This window comes from Panulirus ornatus, chromosome 2, assembly GCF_036320965.1.
Source record: "Panulirus ornatus isolate Po-2019 chromosome 2, ASM3632096v1, whole genome shotgun sequence".
NCBI classification, from domain to species: domain Eukaryota; kingdom Metazoa; phylum Arthropoda; class Malacostraca; order Decapoda; family Palinuridae; genus Panulirus; species Panulirus ornatus.
The window spans coordinates 53,587,449-53,615,130 of NC_092225.1; the positions used below are offsets into that span (position 1 = coordinate 53,587,449).

Genomic DNA, 27,682 nt, shown 5'->3' on the forward strand with positions numbered 1-27,682 from the left:
TGTATGTATGACTCATGGTGACGTGCCTGAGGATTGGTGGAATGCGTGCATAGTGCCATTGTACAAAGGCAAAGGGGATAAGAGTGAGTGCTCAAATTACAGAGGTATAAGTTTGTTGAGTATTCCTGGTAAATTATACGGGAGGGTATTGATTGAGAGGGTGAAGGCATGTACAGAGCATCAGATTGGGGAAGAGCAGTGTGGTTTCAGAAGTGGTAGAGGATGTGTGGATCAGGTGTTTGCTTTGAAGAATGTATGTGAGAAATACTTTGAAAAGCAGATGGATTTGTATGTAGCATTTATGGATCTGGAGAAGGCATATGATAGAGTTGATAGAGATGCTCTGTGGAAGGTATTAAGAAAATATGGTGTGGGAGGCAAGTTGTTAGAAGCAGTGAAAAGTTTTTATCGAGGATGTAAGGCATGTGTACGTGTAGGAAGAGAGGAAAGTGATTGGTTCTCAGTGAATATAGGTTTGCGGCAGGGGTGTGTGATGTCTCCATGGTTGTTTTATTTGCTTATGGATGGGGTTGTTAGGGAGGTGAATGCAAGAGTTTTGGAAAGAGGGGCAAGTATGAAGTCTGTTGAGGATGAGAGAGCTTGGGAAGTGAGTCAGTTGTTGTTCGCTGATGATACAGCGCTGATGGCTGATTCATGTGAGAAACTGCAGAAGCTGGTGACTGAGTTTGGTAAAGTGTGTGGAAGAAGAAAGTTAAGAGTAAATGTGAATAAGAGCAAGGTTATTAGGTACAGTAGGGTTGAGGGTCAAGTCAATTGGGAGGTAAGTTTGAATGGAGAAAAACTGGAGGAAGTAAAGCGTTTTAGATATCTGGGAGTGGATCTGGCAGCGGATGGAACCATGGGAGTGGAAGTGGATCATAGGGTGGGGGAGGGGGCGAAAATCTTGGGAGCCTTGAAGAATGTGTGGAAGTCGAGAACATTATCTCGGAAAGCAAAAATGGGTATGTTTGAAGGAATAGTGGTTCCAACAATGATGTATGGTTGCGAGGCGTGGGCTATGGATAGAGTTGTGCGCAGGAGGGTTGATGTGCTTCAAATGAGATGTTTGAGGACAATGTGTGGTGTGAGGTGGTTTGATCGAGTAAATAACGTAAGGGTAAGAGAGATGTGTGGAAATAAAAAGAGTGTGGTTGAGAGAGCAGAAGAGGGTGTTTTGAAATGGTTTGGGCACATGGAGAGAATGAGTGAGGAAAGATTGACCAAGAGGATATATGTGTCGGAGGTGGAGGGAATGAGGAGAAGTGGGAGACCAAATTGGAGGTGGAAAGATGGAGTGAAAAAGATTTTGTGTGATCGGGGCCTGAACATGCAGGAGGGTGAAAGGAGGGCAAGGAATAGAGTGAATTGGATTGATGTGGTATACCGGGGTTGACGTGCTGTCAGTGGATTGAATCAGGGCATGTGAAGCGTCTGGGGTAAACCATGGAAAGCTGTGTAGGTATGTATATTTGCGTGTGTGGACGTGTATGTATATACATTTGTATGGGGGGGTTGGGCCATTTCTTTCATCTGTTTCCTTGCGCTACCTCGCAAGGAAGGGACAGAGAAGGGGGCTGGATGAGGATGTTTCCTCAGAGGCTCAGTCCTCTGTTCTTAACGTTACCTCGCTGACGCGTTAAATGGCGAATAGTATGAAAGAAAAAGAAAGAATATATATATATATATATATGTGTATATATATATATATATATATATATATATATATATATATATATATATATATATATATATATTTGAGGACAATGTGTGGTGTGAGGTGGTTTGATCGAGTGAGTAACGTAAGGGTAAGAGAGATGTGTGGAAGTAAAAAGAGCGTGGTTGAGAGAGCAGAAGAGGGTGTTTTGAAGTGGTTTGGGCACATGGAGAGGATGAGTGAGGAAAGATTGACCAAGAGGATATATGTGTCGGAGGTGGAGGGAACAAGGAGAAGAGGGAGACCAAATTGGAGGTGGAAAGATGGAGTGAAAAAGATTTTGTGTGATCGGGGCCTGAACATGCAGGAGGGTGAAAGGAGGGCAAGGAATAGAGTGAATTGGAGCGATGTGGTATACCGGGGTTGACGTGCTGTCAGTGGATTGAATCAAGGCATGTAAAGCGTCTGGGGTAAACCATGGAAAGCTGTGTAGGTATGTATATTTGCGTGTGTGGACGTATGTATATACATGTGTATGGGGGGGTTGGGCCATTTCTTTCGTCTGTTTCCTTGCGCTACCTCGCAAACGCGGGAGACAGCGACAAAGTATAATAAGAAAAAAAAATATACATATATATTTTTTTTTTTATACTTTGTCGCTGTCTCCCGCGTTTGCGAGGTAGCGCAAGGAAACAGACGAAAGAAATGGCCCAACCCCCCCATACACATGTATATACATACGTCCACACACGCAAATATACATACCTACACAGCTTTCCATGGTTTACCCCAGACGCTTTACATGCCTTGATTCAATCCACTGACAGCACGTCAACCCCGGTATACCACATCGCTCCAATTCACTCTATTCCTTGCCCTCCTTTCACCCTCCTGCATGTTCAGGCCCCGATCACACAAAATCTTTTTCACTCCATCTTTCCACCTCCAATTTGGTCTCCCTCTTCTCCTCGTTCCCTCCACCTCCGACACATATATCCTCTTGGTCAATCTTTCCTCACTCATTCTCTCCATGTGCCCAAACCACTTCAAAACACCCTCTTCTGCTCTCTCAACCACGCTCTTTTTATTTCCACACATCTCTCTTACCCTTACGTTACTCACTCGATCAAACCACCTCACACCACACATTGTCCTCAAACATCTCATTTCTAGCCCATCCATCCTCCTGCGCACAACTCTATCCATAGCCCACGCCTCGCAACCATACAACATTGTTGGAACCACTATTCCTTCAAACATACCCATTTTTGCTTTCGGAGATAATGTTCTCGACTTCCACACATTCTTCAAGGCTCCCAGAATTTTCGCCCCCTCCCCCACCCTATGATCCACTTCCGCTTCTATGGTTCCATCCGCTGCCAGATCCACTCCCAGATATCTAAAACACTTCACTTCCTCCAGTTTTTCTCCATTCAAACTCACCTCCCAATTGACTTGACCCTCAACCCTACTGTACCTAATAACCTTACTCTTATTCACATTTACTCTTAACTTTCTTCTTCCACACACTTTACCAAACTCAGTCACCAGCTTCTGCAGTTTCTCACATGAATCAGCCACCAGCGCTGTATCATCAGCGAACAACAACTGACTCACTTCCCAAGCTCTCTCATCCCCAACAGACTTCATACTTGCCCCTCTTTCCAAAACTCTTGCATTTACCTCCCTAACAACCCCATCCATAAACAAATTAAACAACCATGGAGACATCACACGCCCCTGCCGCAAACCTACATTCACTGAGAACCAATCACTTTCCTCTCTTCCTACACGTACACATGCCTTACATCCTCGATAAAAACTTTTCACTGCTTCTAACAACTTGCCTCCCACACCATATATTCTTAATACCTTCCACGGAGCATCTCTATCAACTCTATCATATGCCTTCTCCAGATCCATAAATGCTACATACAAATCCATTTGCTTTTCTAAGTATTTCTCACATACATTCTTCAAAGCAAACACCTGATCCACACATCCTCTACCACTTCTGAAACCACACTGCTCTTCCCCAATCTGATGCTCTGTACATGCCTTCACCCTCTCAATCAATACCCTCCCATATAATTTACCAGGAATACTCAACAAACTTATACCTCTGTAATTTGAGCACTCACTCTTATCCCCTTTGCCTTTGTACAATGGCACTATGCACGCATTCCGCCAATCCTCAGGCACCTCACCATGAGTCATACATACATTAAATAACCTTACCAACCAGTCAACAATACAGTCACCCCCTTTTTTAATAAATTCCACTGCAGTACCATCCAAACCTGCTGCCTTGCCAGCTTTCATCTTCCGCAAAGCTTTCACTACCTCTTCTCTGTTTACCAAATCATTTTCCCTAACCCTCTCACTTTGCACACCACCTCGACCAAAACACCCTATATCTGCCACTCTATCATCAAACACATTCAACAAACCTTCAAAATACTCACTCCATCTCCTTCTCACATCACCACTACTTGTTATCACCTCCCCATTTGCGCCCTTCACTGAAGTTCCCATTTGCTCCCTTGTCTTACGCACTTTATTTACCTCCTTCCAGAACATCTTTTTATTCTCCCTAAAATTTAATGATACTCTCTCACCCCAACTCTCATTTGCCGTTTTTTTCACCTCTTGCACTTTCTCTTGACCTCCTGTCTTTTTCATTTATACATCTCCCACTCAATTGCATTTTTTCCCTGCAAAAATCGTCCAAGTGCCTCTCTCTTCTCTTTCACTAATACTCTTACTTCTTCATCCCACTACTCACTACCCTTTCTAATCAACCCACCTCCCACTCTTCTCATGCCACAAGCATCTTTTGCGCAATCCATCACTGATTCCCTAAATACATCCCATTCCTCCCCCACTCCCCTTACTTCCATTGTTCTCACCTTTTTCCATTCTGTACTCAGTCTCTCCTGGTACTTCCTCACACAGGTCTCCTTCCCAAGCTCACTTACTCTCACCACCCTCTTCACCCCAACATTCACTCTCCTTTTCTGAAAACCCATACAAATCTTCACCTTAGCCTCCACAAGATAATGATCAGACATCCCTCCAGTTGCACCCACTCCCATACACATGTGTATACATACGTCCACACACACAAATATACATACCTGCACAGCTTTCCGTGGTTTGCCCCAGACGCTTCACGTGCCCTGATTCAGTCCGCTGACAGCGCGTCAACCCCGGTGTGCCACATCGATCCAATTCACTCTATTCCTTTCCCTCCTTTCATCCTCCTGCATGTTCGGGCCCCAATCACACAAAATCTTTTTCACTCCATCTTTCCCCCGCCAATTTGGTCTCCCACTTCTCGTTCCTTCCACCTCCGACACATGTGTCCTCTTGGTCAATCTTTCCTCACTCATTCTCTCCATGTGCCCGGACCATTTCGGGACGCCCTCTTCTGCTCTCTCAACCACTCTCTTTTTATTTCCACACATCTCTCTTACCCTTACGTTACTTACTCGATCAAACCACCTCACACCACACATTGTTCTCAAACATCTCATTTCCAGCACATCCATCCTCCTATATATCTATCATATCATATATATATATATATATATATATATATATATATATATATTATCCCTGGGGATAGGGGAGAAAGAATACTTCCCATGTATTCCCTGCATGTCGTAGAAGGCGACTAAAAGGGGAGGGAGCGGGTGGCTGGAAATCCTCTCCTCTCGTTTTTTTTTAATTTTCCAAAAGAAGGAACAGAGAAGGGGGCCAGATGAGGATATTCCCTCAAAGGCCCAGTCCTCTGTTCTCAACACTACCTCGCTAATGCGGGAAATGGCGAATAGTATGAAAAAAAAATATATATATATATATATATATATATATATTTATTTATTTATTTATTTTGCTTTGTCGCTGTCTCCCGCGTTTGCGAGGTATCGCAAGAAAACAGACGAAAGAAATGGCCCAACCCACCCCCATACACATGTATATACATACACGTCCACACATGCAAATATACATACCTATACATCTCAATGTACACATATATATACACACACAGACATATACATATATACCCATGCACACAATTCACACTGTCTGCCTTTATTCATTTCCATCGCCACCTCGCCTTACATGGAATACCATCCCCCTCCCCCCTCATGTGTGCGAGGTAGTGCTTGGAAAAGACAACAAAGGCCCCATTCGTTCACACTCAGTCTCTTGCTGTCATGCAATAATGCCCGAAACCACAGCTCCCTTTCCACATCCAGGCCCCACACTACTTTCCATGGTTTACCCTAGACGCTTCACATGCCCTGATTCAATCCACTGACAGCACGTCAACCCCGGTATACCACATCGATCCAATTCACTCTATTCCTTGCCCGCCTTTCACCCTCCTGCATGTTCAGGCCCCGATCACTCAAATCTTTTTCACTCCATCTTTCCACCTCCAATTTGGTCTCCCACTTCTCCTCGTTCCCTCCACCTCCGACACATATATCCTCTTGGTCAATCTTTCCTCACTCATTCTCTCCATGTGCTCAAACCATTTCAAAACACCCTCTTCTGCTCTCTCAACCACGCTCTTTTTATTTCTACACATCTCTCTCACCCTTACGTTACTTACTCGATCAAACCACCTCACACCACACATTGTTCTCAAACATCTCATTTCCAGCACATCCACCCTCCTGCACACAACTCTATCCATAGCCCACGCCTTGCAACCATACAACATTGTTGGAACCACTATTCCTTCAAACATACCCATTTTTGCTTTCCGAGATAATGTTCTCGACTTCCACACATTCTTCAAGGCTCCCAGGATTTTCACCCCCTCCCCCACCCTATGATTCACTTCCGCTTCCATGGTACCATCCGCTGCCAGATCAACTTCCAGATATCTAAAACACTTTACTTCCTCCAGTTTTTCTCCATTCAGACTTACCTCCCAATTGACTTGACCCTCAACCCTACTGTACCTAATAACCTTGCTCTTATTCACATTTACTCTTAACTTTCTTCTTTCACACACTTTACCAAACTCAGTCACCAGCTTCTGCAGTTTCTCACATGAATCAGCCACCAGCGCTGTATCATCAGTGAACAACAACTGACTCACTTCCCAAGCTCTCTCATTCACAACAGACTTCATACTTGCCCCTCTTTCGAAAACTCTTGCATTCACCTCCCTAACAACCCCATCCATAAACAAATAAAACATCCATGGAGACATCACACACCCCTGCCACAAACCTACATTCACTGAGAACCAATCACTTTCCTCTCTTCCTACACGTACACATGGCTTACATCCTCGATAAAAACTTTTCACTGCTTCTGACAACTTGCCTCCCACGCCATATATTCTTAATACCTTCCACGGAGCATCTCTATCAACTCTATCATATGCCTTCTCCAGATCCATAAATGCTACATACAAATCCATTTGCTTTTCTAAGTATTTCTCACATACATTCTTCAAAGCAAACACCTGATCCACACATCCTCTACCACTTCTGAAACCACACTGCTCTTCCCCAATCTGATGCTCTGTACATGCCTTCACCCTCTCAATCAATACCCTCCCATATAATTTACCAGGAATACTCAACAAACTTATACCTCTGTAATTTGAGCACTCACTCTTATCCCCTTTGCCTTTGTACAATGGCACTATGCACGCATTCCGCCAATCCTCAGGCACCTCACCATGAGTCATACATACATTAAATAACCTTACCAACCAGTCAATAATACAGTCACCCCCTTTTTTAATAAATTCCACTGCAATACCATCCAAACCTGCTGCCTTGCCGGCTTTCATCTTCCGCAAAGCTTTTACTACCTCTTCTCTGTTTACCAAATCATTTTCCCTAATCCTCTCACTTTGCACACCACCTCGACCAAAACACCCTATATCTGCCACTCTATCATCAAACACATTCAACAAACCTTCAAAATACTCACTCCATCTCCTTCTCACGTCAACACTACTTGTTATCACCTCCCCATTTGCCCCCTTCACTGAAGTTCCCATTTGCTCCCTTGTCTTACGCACTTTATTTACCTCCTTCCAGAACATCTTTTTATTCTCCCTAAAATTTAATGATACTCTCTCACCCCAACTCTCATTTGCCCTCTTTTTCACCTCTTGCACCTTTCTCTTGACCTCCTGTCTTTTTCTTTTATACATCTCCCACTCAATTGCATTTTTTCCCTGCAAAAATCGTCCAAATGCCTGTCTCTTCTCTTTCACTAATAATCTTACTTCTTCATCCCACCACTCACTACCATTTCTAATCAACCCACCTCCCACTCTCCTCATGCCACAGGCATCTTCTGCGCAATCCATCACTGATTCCCTAAATACATCCCATTCCTCCCTCGCTCCCCTTACTTCCATTGTTCTCACCTTTTTCCATTCTGTACTCAGTCTCTCCTGGTACTTCCTCACACAAGTCTCCTTCCGAAGCTCACTTACTCTCACCACCCTCTTCACCCCAACATTCACTCTTCTTTTCTGAAAACCCATACAAATCTTCACCTTAGCCTCCACAAGATAATGATCAGACATCCCTCCAGTTGCACCTCTCAGCACATTAACATCCAAAAATCTCTCTTTCGCATGCCTGTCAATTAGAATATAATCTAATAACGCTCTCTGGCCATCTCTCCTTCTTACATACGTATACTTATGTATATCTCGCTTTTTAAGCCAGGTATTCCCAATCACCAGTCCTTTTTCAGCACATAAATCTACAAGCTCTTCACCATTTCCATTTACAACACTGAACACCCCATGTATACCAATTATTCCCTCAACTGCCACATTACTCACCTTTGCATTCAAATCACCCATCACTATAACCCGGTCTCGTTCATCAAAACCACTAACACACTCATTCAGCTGCTCCCAAAACACTTGCCTCTCATGATCTTTCTTCTCATGCCCAGGTGCATATATATTTTATTTATTTATTTATTTTGCTTTGTCGCTTTCTCCTGCGTTAGCGAGGTAGCACAAGGAAACAGACGAAAGAATGGCCCAACCCACCCACATACACATGTATTTACATACACGTCCACACATGCAAATATACATACCTATACATCTCAACGTATACATATATATACACACACAGACATATACATATATACACATGTTGAGGGTTGAGGGTCAAGTCAATTGGGAGGTAAGTTTGAATGGAGAAAAACTGGAGGAAGTAAAGTGTTTTAGATATCTGGGAGTGGATCTGGCATTGGATGGAACCATGGAAGCAGAAGTGAATCATAGGGTGGGGGAGGGGGCAAAAATCCTGGGAGCCTTGAAGAATGTTTGGAAGTCAAGAACATTATCTTGGAAAGCAAAAATGGGTATGTTTGAAGGAATAGTGGTTCCAACAATGTTGTATGGTTGCGAGGCGTGGGCTATGGATAGAGTTGTGCGCAGGAGGGTGGATGTGCTGGAAATGAGATGTTTGAGGACATTATGTGGTGTGAGGTGGTTTGATCGAGTAAGTAATGTAAGGGTAAGAGAGATGTGTGGAAATAAAAAGAGTGTGGTTGAGAGAGCAGAAGAGGTTTGGAAATGATTTGGTCACATGGAGAGAATGAGTGAGGAAAGATTGACCAAGAGGATATATATGTGTCGTAGTTGGAGGGAACGAGGAAAAGTGGGAGACCAAATTGGAGGTGGAAAGATGGAGTGAAAAAGATTTTGAATGATCGAGGCTTGAACATGCAGGAGGGTGAAAGGCGGGCAAGGAATAGAGTGAACTGGATCGATGTGGTATACCGGGGTCGACGTTCTGTCAATGGATTGAATCAGGGCATGTGAAGTGTCTGGTGTAAACCATGAAAAGTTGTGTGGGGCCTGGATGTGGAAAGGGAGCTGTGGTTTCGGGCATTATTACATGACAGCTAGAGACTGAGTGTGAACGAATGGGGCCTTTGTTGTCTTTTCCTAGCGCTACCTCGCACACATGAGGGGGGAGGGGGATGTTATTCCATGTGTGGCGAGGTGGCGATGGGAATAAATAAAGGCAGACAGTATGAATTATGTACATGTGTATATATGTATATGTCTGTGTGTGTATATATATGTGTACATTGAGATGTATAGGTATGTATATTTGCGTGTGTGGACATGTATATATATACATGTGTATGGGGGTGGGTTGGGCCATGTCTTTCATCTGTTCCCTTGCGCTACCTCGCAAACGCTGGAGACAGCCACAAAGCAAATAAACATAATTTATACTGTCTGCCTTTATTCATTCCCATCGCCACCCCTCCACACATGAAATAACAACCCCCTCCCCTGCATGTGCGCGAGATATATATATATATATATTTTTTTTTTAATGTATTTTTTGATTGTATAAAATGTTTATTTATTAGAGTGCCTTAAGATTTCAAGTTACTTTTGCAAATGCAATGATGAAAATGTAAAATTAAGAAGTTCAAGAAGTAGGGTTTGTTGATATTATTAACAGTTTGATGAAATGGCTTATCACAAATAATGAAATTACATAAGTATTCATAAAGAATAGCCATTTCCTTTAATGATAAGTAAAGAGAAATGGCAGAGTATGGCGTCAGAGTTACAATGGAATTTTCGCTAACCCTGATCACAGCTTCCCCTTCAGTTCTCGCTCTCAGTTACCATTCTGTAAGCGAGCATTATTCAAGTTGATCTAACAAATTTTTGTGCTGTGTTAAAGAGTTCTGTATTAGACCCCAAAGAAGATGAGCTAGAGGAAAGACCATGTTGATAGATCCGGCAAACAGCCGAGGAAAATGCTTGATTTGGAATTGAGAATGATGGTGATCATCCAATATGGAGGGAAAAAAGTTGAAGTGATTGCACGTGATCTACAGATGTCCCATTCGATGTCTCCACAATTTTCAAGGACAAAGAAAAATATGTGAAGCAGTGAAAGGTTCAGCAAGTATGAAGTCTACGATAATAACAAAGCAACAACAAGGGCCCATCAGTGAGATGAAAAAGTTTTTGATGCTGTGGATGGAAGATCAGATTAAAAAACATGTACTACTAAGCTTAGTAACAATTCAGGCTAAGGGTAGAAGTCTTTTTGAGCTTTAAAGGAGCAAATGGGAGAGGATTACATCAAGAACTTCACAGCAAGTTGGTTAAGTAGATTTAAAGAAATATTGGTTTCACAACATTCAAGTCACATGTGAAGCAGCAAGTGCCGATAAAGGAGCTGCCTTAAAGGTAGAAAATATACCAAAGACCTTTTTTTGTTGATAAACCATAGAGTGATTTAAAAGAGATGTCAATTCATAAAACTGGTTAAACAAAAATGAGGTAATCTTAATAGAACTTGCATAACTCATAGAATAAGAATGATGAAATATGAACTAAAGAATCTCAGTTAAAAGATAAAAGAAACTACAGAATCATATGATAAAGCTGGTTAACAGAAAATGAGGTAATCATGATAGAAATTGAGTTGGATAAAAGAAAACTCTACAGGTATACGAATTCTGCATGGTATGCTGACATACATCGTCCAGGAAACAGACAGAAAAAGGCCACGTCCACTCACTCTCATTCTCTAGCTGTCTTGTGTAATACACTGAAACAACAACTCTGTTCACATCCAGGCCCCACAGACCTTTCCATGGTTTGTCCAGGTCATTTCACATGCCCTGGTTCAGTCCGTTGACAGCATGTTGACCCCAATATATCATATCATTCCAATTCACTCTATTCTGTGCATGCATCTCACCCTCCTGCATGTTCAGGGCCAGATGGCTCAACATCTTTTTATTCCATCCTTTCCCCTCCAGTTTGGTCTCCCGCTTCTCCGTGTCCCCTCCAGCTCTGACACATGTATCCTCTTTGTCAACCATTCCTCACTCATCTCTCCATATGTCCAAACCATTTCAACACGCCCTCTTCTGCTTTCTCAACCACACTCTTTTTGTTACCACTCATCTTTCTTACCCTTTCATTTCTTGCTTGATCAAATCACCTCACACCACGTGTTGTCCTCAAACATTTCATTTCCAACACATCCACCCTCCTCCATACAACCCTATCTATAGCCCATGCCTCTCATGCATATCATAGTGTTAGAACTACTATTCGTTCAAACACACCCATTTTTGCTCTCCATGATAATGTTCTCTCTTTCCACACATTCTTCATCGCTCCCAGAACCTTCTCTCGTTAACCCCCCTTGACCCACTTCTTCTTCCATAGTTCCATTCACTGTATATATTTACACTTTTTTCAAATCTCTTGAGTATGTACCTTGATTCGCAAGTGTGAAAAAATGAAACACTGCAAATAGGGGTATAAGTGTTTTATATTACACCCAAATATGCAACATAAATTGATAGAAGCTCATAGGAAGAAAGCTTAATGTGTTGAATGAGCAGAAAGAGTGAACATATTCCAAGAGCTTAAAAGCACGATATCCATGTTCCAGAATCTTTGTCCCTTGGATTTCTTTAGGCAGCCATCATTGTACAGTAAGACAAGGAAAGGCAGGGCTTGGTTGGACTGGGATGAACTTAGTAAGTAGTTAGTATGATTGTTTCATGATAATGAAGCTTCAGTAGATTCTATCATGTATGGTTTATGCGAAAGTTTTGCTTTTAGTCACATGTAGGCCTGAGAGAAAAGTTAAGTGTCCCATGGTCTTCAATCTATGAAATGACAATGCACTGAAGTAAGTAACACTGGTACTGGAGAAGAATAGCCTTGTACTGTGACTGTGGTTGCTCTTTAACAGATGGGATTATCTTTAAGATTTCAGAAATTTGGATGAAAAAGGAGTTTACAGTACTTTTATCTCCAGGATTTTAACCTTGTGATTAACATTACAGTAATAAAGAAATTTCCTTGTAAATTGGAAACCATCTTATCTTTACAGGTTGTTATAGAAGAGGTTCCCAAAAAGAAAGCGAATGCTTTTGGTGTCAAAAGGCCATTTCGCTGTTTGAATTCCGATTGCCGCACTGAGAAGGATTTAATTCGTGCTCAGGAGTTTGTTCGCAGATATTTTGGGGTGCTGTCTTATCCAAAGTAGGTTTGTTTTACTTCTTTATTGCCTCAACATCTCATAATTGATTTCTTCTATCTATAGACATGTGTGCAGAACAGTCAGATTGTGTCAAAACATTTTATCATTAATTGATTGTGTTTTGTATTCATATTCTCTAGATGTTTGTATATTTTTAAATCTTTATATGTATAATGCAAACAAGTCTATGTATTTGTGGGTGGAATGATAGTTTGGATCAAGGGGCATGTAACTGAGGTTTCCCATTTCACCTCGCCCTTCATATTTCACCTCACCCCATATGTGTAATTTAGGCATACTTGCCTTAATCCATTCCTGTCGCTTCCCCTTCCCACAGGAAACAGCATCGCTAACCCCTGCTTCAGCGTGGAAGTGCCAGGAAAACAGACAAAAAAGGCCACATTCGTTCACACTCAGTCTCTTGGTGTCATGTGTAATGCACTGAAACCCACAGCTCCCTATCCACATCCAGGCCCCACAGACACTTCACATACCCTGATTCAGTCCATTGACAGCACGTCAACCCCAGTATACTAAATCATCCCAATTCACTTTATTCCTTGCATGTATCTCACCCTTCTGTATGTTCAGTCCCTGATCGCTCAGAATCTTTTTCACTCTATCCTTCCACCTTCAGTTTGGTCTCCCACTTCTCCTTGTTCCCTCCACCTCTGATACATACATCCTCTTTTTCAGTCTTTCCTCTCATTTGCTCCATATGTCCAAACCATTTCAACACACCCTCTTCTGCTCTCTCAACCACACTTTTTATTTCCACACATCTCTCTTACCCTTTCATTACTTACTCAATCAAACCGCCTCACACCGCATATTGTCCTCAAACATCTGATTTCCAACACATCCACCCTCCTCTGTATGACCCTATCCATAGCTCATGCCTCGCAGCAGTATAACACTGTTGGAACTACTGTTCCTTGAAACATACCCATTTTTGCTCTCTGACATAACGTTCTCTTCTTCCACACATTTTTCATCGCTCCCAGAAACTTCACCCCCTCCCCCACCCAGTGATTCACTTCTGCTTCCTTGGTTCCATCCGCTACTAAGGACACTCCTGGATATCTAAAACACTTCACTTCCTCCAATTTTTCTCAATCCAAACTTACATCCCTGGGGATAGGATAGGAGAGAAAGAATACTTTCCACGTATTCCCTGCATGTCGTAAAACATGACTAAAAGGGAAGGGAGTGGGTTCTAGAAATCCTCCCCCCCTAATTTTTGCTTTTCTAAAAGAAGGAACAGAGAAGGGGGCCTAGTGAGGATTTTTCCTCTGAGGCTCAGTCCTTTGTCCAAAACGCTACTTTCCTAAAGCGGAAAATGGTGAATATGCCTGGATGTGAATTGGGAGCTGTGGTTTCGGTGCATTAGACGTGACACCTAGAGACTGAGTGTGAATGAATGTCGCCTTTTTCATGTTTTCCTGGCGCTACCTCTGAAGCAGGGGTAGCGATGCTATTTCCTGTGGGATGGGATAGTGCCAATAATGGATGAAGGCAAACAATTATGAGTATATACATGTGTATATATGTCTGTGTATATGTATGTATATGTGGAAAGATGGAGTGAAAAAGATTTTGAGTGATTGGGGCTTGAACATGCAGCAGGGTGAAAGGTGTGCAAGGAATAGAGTGAATTGGAATGATGTGGTATACTGGGGTCGACATGCTGTCAGTGGATTGAACCAGGGCATGTGAAGCGTCTGGGGTAAACCATGGAAAGTTCTGTGGGGCCAGGATGTGGAAAGGGAGCTGTGGTTTTGGTGCATTATACATGACAGCTAGAGACTGAGTGTGAACAATTGTGGCTTTTGTTGTCTTTTCCTAGCGCTACCTCGCGCACATGCGTGGGGAGGGGGTTGTTATTTCATGTGTGGTGGGATGGCGATGGGAATGAATAAGGGCGTACAGTATGAATTATGTACGTGTGTATATATGTATTTGTCTGTGTGAGTATATTTATGTATACGTTGAGATGTATAGGTATGCATATTTGCATGTGTGGACGTGTATGTATATACATGTGTATGTGGGTGGGATGGGCCATTCTTTTGTCTGTTTCCTTGCGCTATCTCGCTAATGTGGGAGACGGCGACAAAGTAAATATGAATATATGATATGTGTATATGTTGATATGTGTATGTGTATGTGCATGTATGGGTGTTTATGTATACATATGTATATATATATATATATATATATATATATATATATATATATATATATATATATATATATTTTTTTTAATACTTTGTCGCTGTCTCCTGCGTTTGCGAGGTAGCGCAAGGAAACAGACGAAAGAAATGGCCCAACCCACCCCCATACACATGTATATACATACGTCCACACACGCAAATATACATACCTCCACAGCTTTCCATGGTTTACCCCAGACGCTTCACATGCCTTGATTCAATCTACTGACAGCACGTCAACCCCGGTATACCACATCGCTCCAATTCACTCTATTCCTTGCCCTCCTTTCACCCTCCTGCATGTTCAGGCCCCGATCACACAAAATCTTTTTCACTCCATCTTTCCACCTCCAATTTGGTCTCCCTCTTCTCCTTGCTCCCTCCACCTCCGACACATATATCCTCTTGGTCAATCTTTCCTCACTCATCCTCTCCATGTGCCCAAACCACTTCAAAACACCCTCTTCTGCTCTCTCAACCACACTCTTTTTATTTCCACACATCTCTCTTACCCTTACGTTACTCACTCGATCAAACCACCTCACACCACACATTGCCCTCAAACATCTCATTTCCAGCACATCCATCCTCCTGCGCACAACTCTATCCATAGCCCACGCCTCGCAACCATACAACATTGTTGGAACCACTATTCCTTCAAACATACCCATTTTTGCTTTCCGAGATAATGTTCTCGACTTCCACACATTCTTCAAGGCCCCCAGAATTTTCGCCCCCTCCCCCACCCTATGATCCACTTCCGCTTCCATGGTTCCATCCGCTGCCAGATCCACTCCCAGATATCTAAAACACTTCACTTCCTCCAGTTTTTCTCCATTCAAACTCACCTCCCAATTGACTTGACCCTCAACCCTACTGTACCTAATAACCTTGCTCTTATTCACATTTACTCTTAACTTTCTTCTTCCACACACTTTACCAAACTCAGTCACCAGCTTCTGCAGTTTCTCACATGAATCAGCCACCAGCGCTGTATCATCAGCGAACAACAACTGACTCACTTCCCAAGCTCTCTCATCCCCAACAGACTTCATACTTGCCCCTCTTTCCAAAACTCTTGCATTTACCTCCCTAACAACCCCATCCATAAACAAATTAAACAACCATGGAGACATCACACACCCCTGCCGCAAACCTACATTCACTGAGAACCAATCACTTTCCTCTCTTCCTACACGTACACATGCCTTACATCCTCGATCAAAACTTTTCACTGCTTCTAACAACTTTCCTCCCACACCATATATTCTTAATACCTTCCACAGAGCATCTCTATCAACTCTATCATATGCCTTCTCCAGATCCATAAATGCTACATACAAATCCATTTGCTTTTCTAAGTATTTCTCACATACATTCTTCAAAGCAAACACCTGATCCACACATCCTCTACCACTTCTGAAACCACACTGCTCTTCCCCAATCTGATGCTCTGTACATGCCTTCACCCTCTCAATCAATACCCTCCCATATGATTTACCAGGAATACTCAACAAACTTATACCTCTGTAATTTGAGCATTCACTCTTATCCCCTTTGCCTTTGTACAATGGCACTATGCACGCATTCCGCCAATCCTCAGGCACCTCACCATGAGTCATACATACATTAAATAACCTTACCAACCAGTCAACAATACAGTCACCCCCTTTTTTAATAATATATATATATTATATATATATATATATATATATATATATATATATATATATATATATATATATATAACTTTTGGATGTTAATGTGCTGAGAGGTGCAACTGGAGGGATGTCTGATCATTATCTTGTGGAGGCTAAGGTGAAGATTTGTATGGGTATTCAGAAAAGAAGAGTGAATGTTGGGGTGAAGAGGGTGGTGAGAGTAAGTGAGCTTGGGAAGGAGACTTGTGTGAGGAAGTACCAGGAGAGACTGAGTACAGAATGGAAAAAGGTGAGAACAATGGAAGTAAGGGGAGTGGGGGAGGAATGGGATGTATTTAGGGAATCAGTGATGGATTGCGCAAAAGATGCTTGTGGCATGAGAAGAGTGGGAGGTGGGTTGATTAGAAAGGGTAGTGAGTGGTGGGATGAAGAAGTGAGTGGTGGGGATAGGGGATTAAGAATACTTCCCACGTATTCCCTGCGTGTCGTAGAAGGCGACTAAAAGGGGAGGGAGTGGGGGGCTGGAAATCCTCCCCTCTCCTTTCATTTGGACGATTTTTGCAGGGAAAAAATGAAATTGAGTGGGAGACGTATAAAAGAAAGAGACAGGAGGTCAAGAGAAAGGTGCAAGAGGTGAAAAAGAGGGCAAATGAGAGTTGGGGTGAGAGAGTATCTTTAAATTTTAGGGAGAATAAAAAGATGTTCTGGAAGGAGGTAAATAAAGTGCGTAAGACAAGGGAGCAAATGGGAACTTCAGTGAAGGGGGCAAATGGGGAGGTGATAACAAGTAGTGGTGATGTGAGAAGGAGATGGAGTGAGTATTTTGAAGGTTTGTTGAATGTGTTTGATGATAGAGTGGCAGATATAGGGTGTTTTGGTCGAGGTGGTGTGCAAAGTGCGAGGGTTAGGGAAAATGAGTTGGTAAACAGAGAAGAGGTAGTAAAAGCTTTGCGGAAGATGAAAGCCGGCAAGGCAGCAGGTTTGGATGGTATTGCAGTGGAATTTATTAAAAAAGGGGGTGACTGTATTGTTGACTGGTTGGTAAGGTTATTTAATGTATGTATGACTCATGGTGAGGTGCCTGAGGATTGGCGGAATGCGTGCATAGTGCCATTGTACAAAGGCAAAGGGGATAAGAGTGAGTGCTCAAATTACAGAGGTATAAGTTTGTTGAGTATTCCTGGCAAATTATATGGGAGGGTATTGATTGAGAGGGTGAAGGCATGTACAGAGCATCAGATTGGGGAAGAGCAGTGTGGTTTCAGAAGTGGTGGAGGATGTGTGGATCAGGTGTTTGCTTTGAAGAATGTATGTGAGAAATACTTAGAAAAGCAAATTGATTTGTATGTAGCATTTATGGATTTGGAGAAGGCATATGATAGAGTTGATAGAGATGCTCTGTGGAAGGTATTAAGAATATATGGTGTGGGAGGCAAGTTGTTAGAAGCAGTGAAAAGTTTTTATCGAGGATGTAAGGCATGTGTATGTGTAGGAAGAGAGGAAAGTGATTGGTTCTCAGTGAATGTAGGTTTGCGGCAGGGGTGTGTGATGTCTCCATGGTTGTTTAATTTGTTTATGGATGGGGTTGTTAGGGAGGTGAATGCAAGAGTTTTGGAAAGAGGGGCAAGTATGAAGTCTGTTGGGGATGAGTGAGCTTGGGAAGTGAGTCAGTTGTTGTTCGCTGATGATACAGCGCTGGTGGCTGATTCATGTGAGAAACTGCAGAAGCTGGTGACTGAGTTTGGTAAAGTGTGTGAAAGAAGAAAGTTAAGAGTAAATGTGAATAAGAGCAAGGTTATTAGGTACAGTAGGGTTGAGGGTCAATTCAATTGGGAGGTGAGTTTGAATGGAGAAAAACTGGAGGAAGTGAAGTGTTTTAGATATCTGGGAGTGGATCTGGCAGCGGATGGAACCATGGAAGCGGAAGTGGATCATAGGGTGGGGGAGGGGGCGAAAATTCTGGGAGCCTTGAAGAATGTGTGGAAGTCGAGAACATTATCTCGGAAAGCAAAAATGGGTATGTTTGAAGGAATAGTGGTTCCAACAATGTTGTATGGTTGCGAGGCGTGGACTATGGATAGAGTTGTGCGCAGGAGGATGGATGTGCTGGAAATGAGATGTTTGAGGACAATGTGTGGTGTGAGGTGGTTTGATCGAGTAAGTAACGTAAGGGTAAGAGAGATGTGTGGAAATAAAAAGAGCGTGGTTGAGAGAGCAGAAGAGGGTGTTTTGAAATGGTTTGGTCACATGGAGAGAATGAGTGAGGAAAGATTGACCAAGAGGATATATGTGTCAGAGGTGGAGGGAACGAGGAGAAGAGGGAGACCAAATTGGAGGTGGAAAGATGGAGTGAAAAAGATTTTGTGTGATCGGGGCCTGAACATGCAGGAGGGTGAAAGGAGGGCAAAGAATAGAGTGAATTGGAGCGATGTGGTATACCGGGGTTGACGTGCTGTCAGTGGATTGAATCAAGGCATGTGTATGGGGGTGGGTTGGGCCATTTCTTTCGTCTGTTTCCTTGCGCTACCTCGCAAACGCGGGAGACAGCGACAAAGCAAAAAAAAAAAAAATGTATATATATATATATGTGTGTGTGTGTGTGTGCGTGTGTGTGTGTGTATAAGTGGATGGACCATTCTTCATCTGTTTCCTGGTGCTACCTTGCTGAAGTGGGAAACAGCGAGTATGTGTAAAATATATATTCATTATTATTATTATACTTTGTCGCTGTCTCCCGCGTCAGCGAGGTAGTCCAAGGAAACAGAGGAAAGAATGGCCCAACCCACCCACATACACGTCCACACATGCACATATACATACCTATACATTTCAACGTATACATATATATACATACACAGACATATACATATATACACATGTACATAATTCATACTTGCTGCCTTTATTCACTCCCATCGCCACCTCGCCACACATGAAATGACAACCCCTTCCCCCCCGCATGTGCATGAGGTAGCACTAGGAAAAGACAACAAAGGCCACATTCGTTCACACTCAGTCTCTAACTGTCATGTATAATACACCGAAACCACAGCTCCCTTTTCACATCCAGGCCCCACAAAACTTTCCATGGTTTACTCCAGATGCTTCACATGCCCTGGTTCAATCCATTGACAGCACGTTGACCCCGGTATACCACATCGTTCCAATTCACTCTATTCCTAGCACACCTTTCACCCTGCTGCATGTTCAGTCCCCAATCGCTCAAAATATTTTTCACTCTATCTTTCCACCTCAATTTGGTCTCCTACGTCTCATTCCCTCCACCTCTGACACATATATCCTCTTTGTCAATCTTTCCTCACTCATTTTCTCCATGTGACCAAACCATTTCAAAATGGAAATGGTGAACAGCTTGTAGATTTGTGGGCTGAAAAAGGTCTGGTGATTGGGAGTACCTGGTTTAAAAAGAGAGATATACATAAGTATACATATTTAGATAGGAGAGATGGCCAGAGAGCATTATTGGATTACGTGTTAATGGATAGGCGCATGAGAGACTTTTGGATGTTAATGTGCTGAGAGGTGCAACTGAAAGGATGTCTGATCATTATCTTGTGGAGGCGAAGGTGAAGATATATAGATGTGTTCAGAAAAGAAGAGAAAATGTTGGGGTGAAGAGAGTGGTGAAAGTAACTGGGTATATGAGTGGATGGGCCATTCTTCGTCTGTTTCCTAGTACTAACTTGCTGAAGTGGGAAACAGCAATTAAGTGTAATTTTTTTTTTTTTTTGTCGGTGTCTCCCGCGTTTGTGAGGTAGCGCAAGGAAACAGACGAAAGAAATGGCCCAACCCACCCCCATACTCATGTATATACATACACGTCCACACACGCAAATATACATACCTATACATCTCAATGTACACATATATATATACACACAGACATATACATATATACACATGTACATGATTCATACTGTCTGCCCTTATTTATTCCCATCGCCACCTCGCCACACATGGAATAACACTAGGTAGCACTAGGAAAAGACAACAAAGACCCCATTCGTTCACACTCAGTCTCTAGCTGTCATGTAATAATGCCAGAAACCACAGCTCCCTTTCCACATCCAGGCCCCACAGAACTTTCCGTGGTTTACCCCAGACGCTTCACATGCCCTGGTTCAACCCATTGACAGCACATCGACCCCAGTATACCACATCGTTCCAATTCACTCTATTCCTTGCACGCCTTTCACTCTCCTGCATGTTCAGGCCCCGATCACTCAAAATATTTTTCACTCCATCTTTCCACCTCCAATTTGGTCTCCCACTTCTCCTCGTTCCCTCCACCTCCGACACATATATCCTCTTGGTCAATCTTTCCTCACTCATTCTCTCCATGTGACCAAACCATTTCAAAACACCCTCTTCTGCTCTCTCAACCATGCTCTTTTTATTTCCACACATCTCTCTTACCCTTACATTACTTACTCGATCAAACCACCTCACACCACATATTGTCCTCAAACATCTCATTTCCAGCACATCCACCCTCCTGCACACAACTCTATCCATAGCCCACGCCTCGCAACCATACAACATTGTTGGAACCACTATTCCTTCAAACATACCCATTTTTGCTTTCCGAGATAATGTTCTCGACTTCCAAACATTCTTCAAGGCTCCCAGGATTTTCGCCCCCTCCCCCAACCTATGATTCACTTCTGCTTCCATGGTTCCATCTGCTGCCAGATCCACTCCCAGATATCTAAAACACTTTACTTCCTCCAGTTTTTCTCCATTCAAACTTACCTCCCAATTGACTTGACTCTCAACCCTACTGTACCTAATAACCTTGCTCTTATTCACATTTACTCTTAACTTTCTTCTTTCACACACTTTGCCAAACTCAGTCACCAGCTTCTGCAGTTTCTCACATGAATCAGCCACCAGCGCTGTATCATCAGCGAACAACAACTGACTCACTTCCCAAGCTCTCTCATCCACAACAGACTTCATACTTGCCCCTCTTTCCAAAACTCTTGCATTCACCTCCCCAACAACCCCATCCATAAACAAATTAAACAACCATGGAGACATCACACAACCCTGCTGCAAACCTACATTCACTGAGAACCAATCACTCTCCTCTCTTCCTACACATACACATGCCTTACATCCTCGATAAAAACTTTTCACTGCTTCTAATAACTTGCCTTTCACACCATATATTCTTAATACCTTCCACAGAGCATCCCTATCAACTCTATCATATGCCGTCTCCAGATCGATAAATGCTACATACAAATCCATTTGCTTTTCTAAGTATTTCTCACATACATTCTTCAAAGCAAACACCTGATCCACACATCCTCTACCACTTCTGAAACCACACTGCTCTTCCCCAATCTGATGCTCTGTACATGCCTTCACCCTCTCAATCAATACCCTCCCATATAATTTCCCAGGGATACTCAACAGACTTATACCTCTGTAATTTGAGCACTCACTCTCATCCCCTTTGCCTTTGTACAATGGTACTATGCAAGCATTCCGCCAAGCCTCAGGCACCTCACCATGAATCATACATACATTAAATAACCTTACCAACCAGTCACCAATACAGTCACCCCCCTTTTTTTTAATAAATTCCACTGTAATACCATCCAAACCTGCTGCCTTGCCGGCTTTCATCTTCCGCAAAGCTTTTACTACCTCTTCTCTGTTTACCAAATCATTTTCCCCAACCCTCTCACTTTGCACACCACCTCAACCAAAACATCCTATATCTGCCACTCCATCATCAAACACGTTCAACAAACCTTCAAAATACTCACTCCATCTCCTTATCACATCACCACTACTTGTTATCACCTCCCCATTTGCCCCCTTCACTGAAGTTCCCATTTGCTCCCTTGTCTTACGCACTTTATTTACCTCCTTCCAGAACATCTTTTTATCCTCCCTAAAATTTAATGATGCTCTCTCACCCCAACTCTCATTTGCCCTCTTTTTCACCTCTTGCACCTTTCTCTTGACTTCCTGCCTCTTTCTTTTATACATCTCCCACTCATTTGCATTTTTTCCCTGCAAAAACCATGCAAATGCCTCTCTCTTTTCTTTCACTAATAATCTTACTTCTTTATCCCACCGCTCACTACCCTTTCTAATCAACCCACCTCCCAGGCTTCTCATGCCACAAGCATCTTTTGCGCAAGCCATCACTGCTTCCTTAAATACATCCCATTCCTCCCTGACTCCCCTTCCCTCCTTTGTTCTCACCTTTTTCCATTCTGTACTCAGTCTCTCCTGGTACTTCCTCACAGAAGTCTCCTTCCCAGGCTCACTTACTCTCACCACTCTCTTCACCCCGACATTCTTTCTTCTTTTCTGAAAACCCCTACAGATCTTCACCTTCGCCTCCACAAGATAATGATCAGACATCCCTCCAGTTGCACCTCTCAGCACATTAACATCCAAAAGTCTCTCTTTCACGCACCTATCAATTAACACGTAATCCAATAACGCTATCTGGCCATCTCTCCTACTTACATACGTATACTTATGTATATCTTGCTTTTTAAACCAGGTATTCCCAATCACCAGTCCTTTTTCAGCACTTAAATCTACAAGCTCTTCACCACCATTTCCATTTACAACACTGAACACCCCATGTATACCAATTATTCCCTCAACTGCCACATTACTCACCTTTGCATTCAAATCACCCATCACTTTAACCTGGTCTTGTGCATCGAAACTACTAACACACTCATTCAGCTGCTTCGAAAACACTTGCCTCTCATGATCTTTCTTCTCATGCCCTGGTGCATATGCACCAATAATCACCCATCTCTCTCGATCAACAATCACATGTTTACCAAATGGCATCCTAGCTTCATCTGTTCGATGTATATCAACTGACTTATATTTCTCTCTTGTGTCTCCCCTGATGATGTGATTATTACACGAAAGTGCACTTGGGAACTTATTTTGTTTCATTTTCCCCATGGACTCATAGGAATATCTTGATCACATGCAAAATTGTGATCCTTTCGGAGTATACATATGTAAGTAGGAGAGATGGCTAGAAAGTGTTATTGGACTACGTGTTAATTGATAGGCATTCAAAAAAGAGACTTTTGGATGTTAATGTGCTGAGAGGTGCAACTGGAGGGATGTCTGATCATTATCTTGTGGAGGCAAAGGTAAAGATTTGTAGAGGTTTTCAGAAAAGAAGTGAGAATATTGGGGTGAAGAGAATGGTGAGAGTAAGTGAGCTTGGGAAGGAGACTTGTGTGAGGAAGTACCAGGAGAGACTGATTGCAGAATGGGAAAAGGTGAGAGCAAAGGACAGAAGGGGAGTGGGGGAGGAATGGGATGTATTTAGGGAAGCAGTGATAGCTTGCACAAAAGATGCTTGTGGCATGAGAAGCGTGGGAGGTGGGCAGATTCAAAAGTGTAGTGAGTGGTGGGAAGATGTAAGATTATTAGTGAAAGAGAAGAGAGAGGCATTTGGTTTTGCAGGGAAATAGTGCAAATGAGTGGGAGATGTATAAAAGAAAGAGGCAGGAGGTCAAGAGAAAGGTGCAACAGATGAAAAAGAGGGCAAATGAAATTTGGGCTGAGAGAGTATCATTAAATTTTAGGGAGAATAAAAATGTTGTGAAAGGAGGTAAATAAAGTGCGTAAGACAAGAGAACAAATGGGAACATTGGTGAAGGGGGCTAACGGGGAGGTGATAACAAGAAGTGGTGATGTGTGAAGGAGATGGAGTGAGTATTTTGAAGGTTTGTTGAATGTGTTAGATGATAGAGTGGCAGACATAGGGTGTTTTGGTCGAGGCAGTGTGCGAAGTGAGAGAGTCAGGGAGAATGATTTGGTAAACAGAGAAGAGGTAGTAAAAGCTTTGTGGAAGATGAAAGCCGGCAAGGCAGCAGGTTTGGATGGTATTGCAGTGGAATTTATTAAAAAAGGGGGTGACTGTGTTGTTGACTGGTTGGTAAGGATGTATGTATGACTCATGGTGAGGTGCTTGAGGATTTGTGGAATACATGCATAGTGCCATTGTACAAAGGCAAATGGGATAAAGGAGAGTGCTCAAATTACAGAGGTATAAGTTTGTTGAGTATTCCTGGGAAATTGTTTGGAAGGGTATTGATTGAGAGGGTGAAGACATGTACAGAGCATCAGATTGGGGAAGAGCAGTGTGGTTTCAGAAGTGGTAGAGGATGTGTGGATCAGGTGTTTGCTTTGAAGAATGTATGTGAGAAATACTTATAAAAGCAAATGGATTTGTATGTTGCATTTATCGATCTGGAGAAGGCATATGATAGAGTTGATAGAGATGCTTTGTGGAAGGTATTAAGAATATATGGTGTGGGAGGCAAGTTGTTAGAAGCAGTGAAAGTTTTTATTGAGGATGTAAGGCATATGTATGAATAGGAAGAGAGGAAAGTAATTGATTTTCAGTGAATGTCGGTTTGTGGCAGGGGTGCGTAATGTCTCCATGGTTATTTGATTTGTTTATGGATGGGGTTGTTAGGGAGGTGAATGCAAGAGTTTTGGAAAGAGGGGCAAGTATGCAGTCTGTTGTGGATGAGAGAGCTTGGGAAATGAGTCAGTTGTTGTTCGCTGATGATACAGCCCTGATGGCTGATTCATGTGAGTAACTGCAGAAGCTGGTGACTGAGTTTGGTAAATTGTGTGGAAGAAGAAAGCTGAGAGTAGATGTGAATAAGAGCAAGGTTATTAAGTTTGGTAAAGTGTGTGAAAGAAAAAAGCTGAGAGTAAATGTGAATAAGAGCAAGGTTATTAGGTACAATAGGGTTGAGGGACAAGTCAATTGGGAGGTGAGTTTTAATGGAGAAAAACTGGAGAAAGTGAAGTGTTTTAGATATCTGGGAGTGGATTTGGCAGCGTATGGAACCATGGAAGCAGAAATGGGTCAGGGTGGGGGAGGGGGCGAAAGTTCTGGGAGTGTTGGAGAATGTGTGGAAGGCGAGAACATTATCTTGGAAAGTAAAAATGGGTATGTTTGAAGGAATAGTGTTTCCAACAATGTTATATGGTTGCGAGGTGTGGGCTATAGATAGAGTTGTGTGAAGGAGGGTGGATGTGTTGGAAATGAGATGTTTGAGGACAGTATGTGGTGTCAGGTGTTTTGATTAAGTAATGAAAGGGTAAGAGAGATGTGTGGTAATAAAAAGAGTGTGGTTGAGAGAGCAGAAGAGGGTGTTTTGAAATGGTTTGGTCACATGGAAAGAATGGGTGAGGAAAGATTGATAGAGAGGATAAATGTGTCAGAGGTGGAGGGAACGAGGAGAAGTGGGAGACAAAACTGAAGGTGGAAGGATAGAGTGAAAAGGATTTTGAGTGATCGGGGACTGAACATACAGGAGGGTGAGATGCGTGCAAGGAATAGAGTGGATTGGGACGATGTAGTATACCGCGGTTGATGTGCTGTCAATGGACTGAACTAGGGCATGTGAAGTGTCTGGGGTATATTGTGCCTCCACCACTAGTTAGACCACACAATACTTGGGAAGCTGCTGTGTCACATGATTACTCTGTGGCCATTGGCAACTCAAGGGTGGGTCATGTTGATAACTACTTCTTTCCCAACACCTTGAAGCTTTGGAACTCTCTGCCCTCACATGTTTTTCCCAATTACTATGACCTGGCACATTTTAAATGAAAAGTTTTTCACTTACTCCAAAATTTGTAAATACTTTTCCTTGTTTTTTTTTCAGTGACTTCTCTGTATTTCAGTTAAGATCCAGTGGACTTTTGTCTGTGACTGGAGCCTCCAAGGAAAGGAAAAACAGTTTGCCTACTATTTTCCTAATGTGGGACTCTAATGCCATGTTTAGGATGATGTTAGTTGTTAAGTCCTTCTCACTAACAGAACCCTGTAGCTTACTTCCTGCGAGATAAAAATCACATTGAGGCCTACTTTTGCTTTGTTCCATCTTCATTACTTTACATATGATCAAGCTGATTTTCTTCTGTCATGTATCAGACTAACCTTGGAGTTTGGTCAGGCTCTATTGTAAGTAGATGCCATCCTCTCTTTTCACTTCCCTGGTGACCTTTGCATCCTCTACAAATATATTCAGGTAGGTGTCCATACCTTCTGGTTAGTCATTCATGTAGGTCAAGAAGAGTAGAAGTCCCAGAACTGAATCCTGTGGCACACCATTGGTGATCATCCATTTGGAGGAGGCTCCTCTGACGTATGTCCTTTCAGTATGATAATATTATATCCATCAAAGGATTCTCCTCTGTTTTCCTGCCTAGTGATCCAACTTCTTAATCAGCCTTCTGTGTAGAATAGTGTTGAAGTCATTCTGGCTGTCTAGGTACAAACACTCCACCAGCCTTCCCTTTGTCTAAGATAGAGCTCACTCCCTTTTAAAGATCTAAAATGTATGTTATCTTCTTAAAACTGTTGCCTCTCACTTAGGTAATTTTACTCTGTAAAGAGGTAATCCATTTGCTTTCTAATTAACTTTTCCAGTCCCCTACAGATTGCACTCATCAGGGAGACTGGTCTGTAGTTTAGGGCATCAGGTTGTCTCTATTTTCTAACTATCCTAGGTCGCTTAGCTGGTCTCAACCAGACTTTGTGGGATTATAGTTTGAAACAAGGAGCATGTTATCAGAGGGGTTCACAACCTCACAAGAGTAACCTGGACAGAGGATGGGTATCTCAGCTTGTCACACATAAATGACATTGTCTTTTATAAAATGCATTCCAGCGTGTTTTGACATATAACTTTAATATGTAGGTAGCTTAGCTGTATAGCATGGTCTTTTACAAAATGTATTTGAAACTGTATTGACATATAATGTTAATGTGTAGGTAACTTAGCTGTAGGTGGATACTGATATAGCATGAGTTGAGAAGTTAAGGACAGTCATACACGGTACTGACAAGAGCACTCCTTTCCATCCACTAAGGTTAAGAATGTAGTGTGCTATAACTATACTGACCAATCGTGGGTCTGCATATACCTAGATAAGGGGAGACCTCCAATTTTAATAACAATGTAATTCATATTAAAGATAGCAAGGTAATTATGATAAGCAGTTCCTGTGTGTTAATTTCCCATATTTTCATTCTACCTTGCTCCA

At 42.4% G+C, this 27,682-nt stretch overlaps 1 protein-coding gene across 1 annotated transcript in view; it reads left to right on the forward strand.

Annotated features, from left to right (window-relative positions):
* Nucleotides 1–27,682, forward strand: part of egg (SET domain bifurcated histone lysine methyltransferase eggless) — a 245,646-nt gene that overhangs the window by 16,523 nt on the left and 201,441 nt on the right. Inside the window, exon 3 of the mRNA XM_071675984.1 lies at nt 12,562–12,713. Coding sequence (XP_071532085.1) covers nt 12,562–12,713 — 152 coding nt within the window. The remainder of the gene's footprint in view (nt 1–12,561; nt 12,714–27,682) is intronic.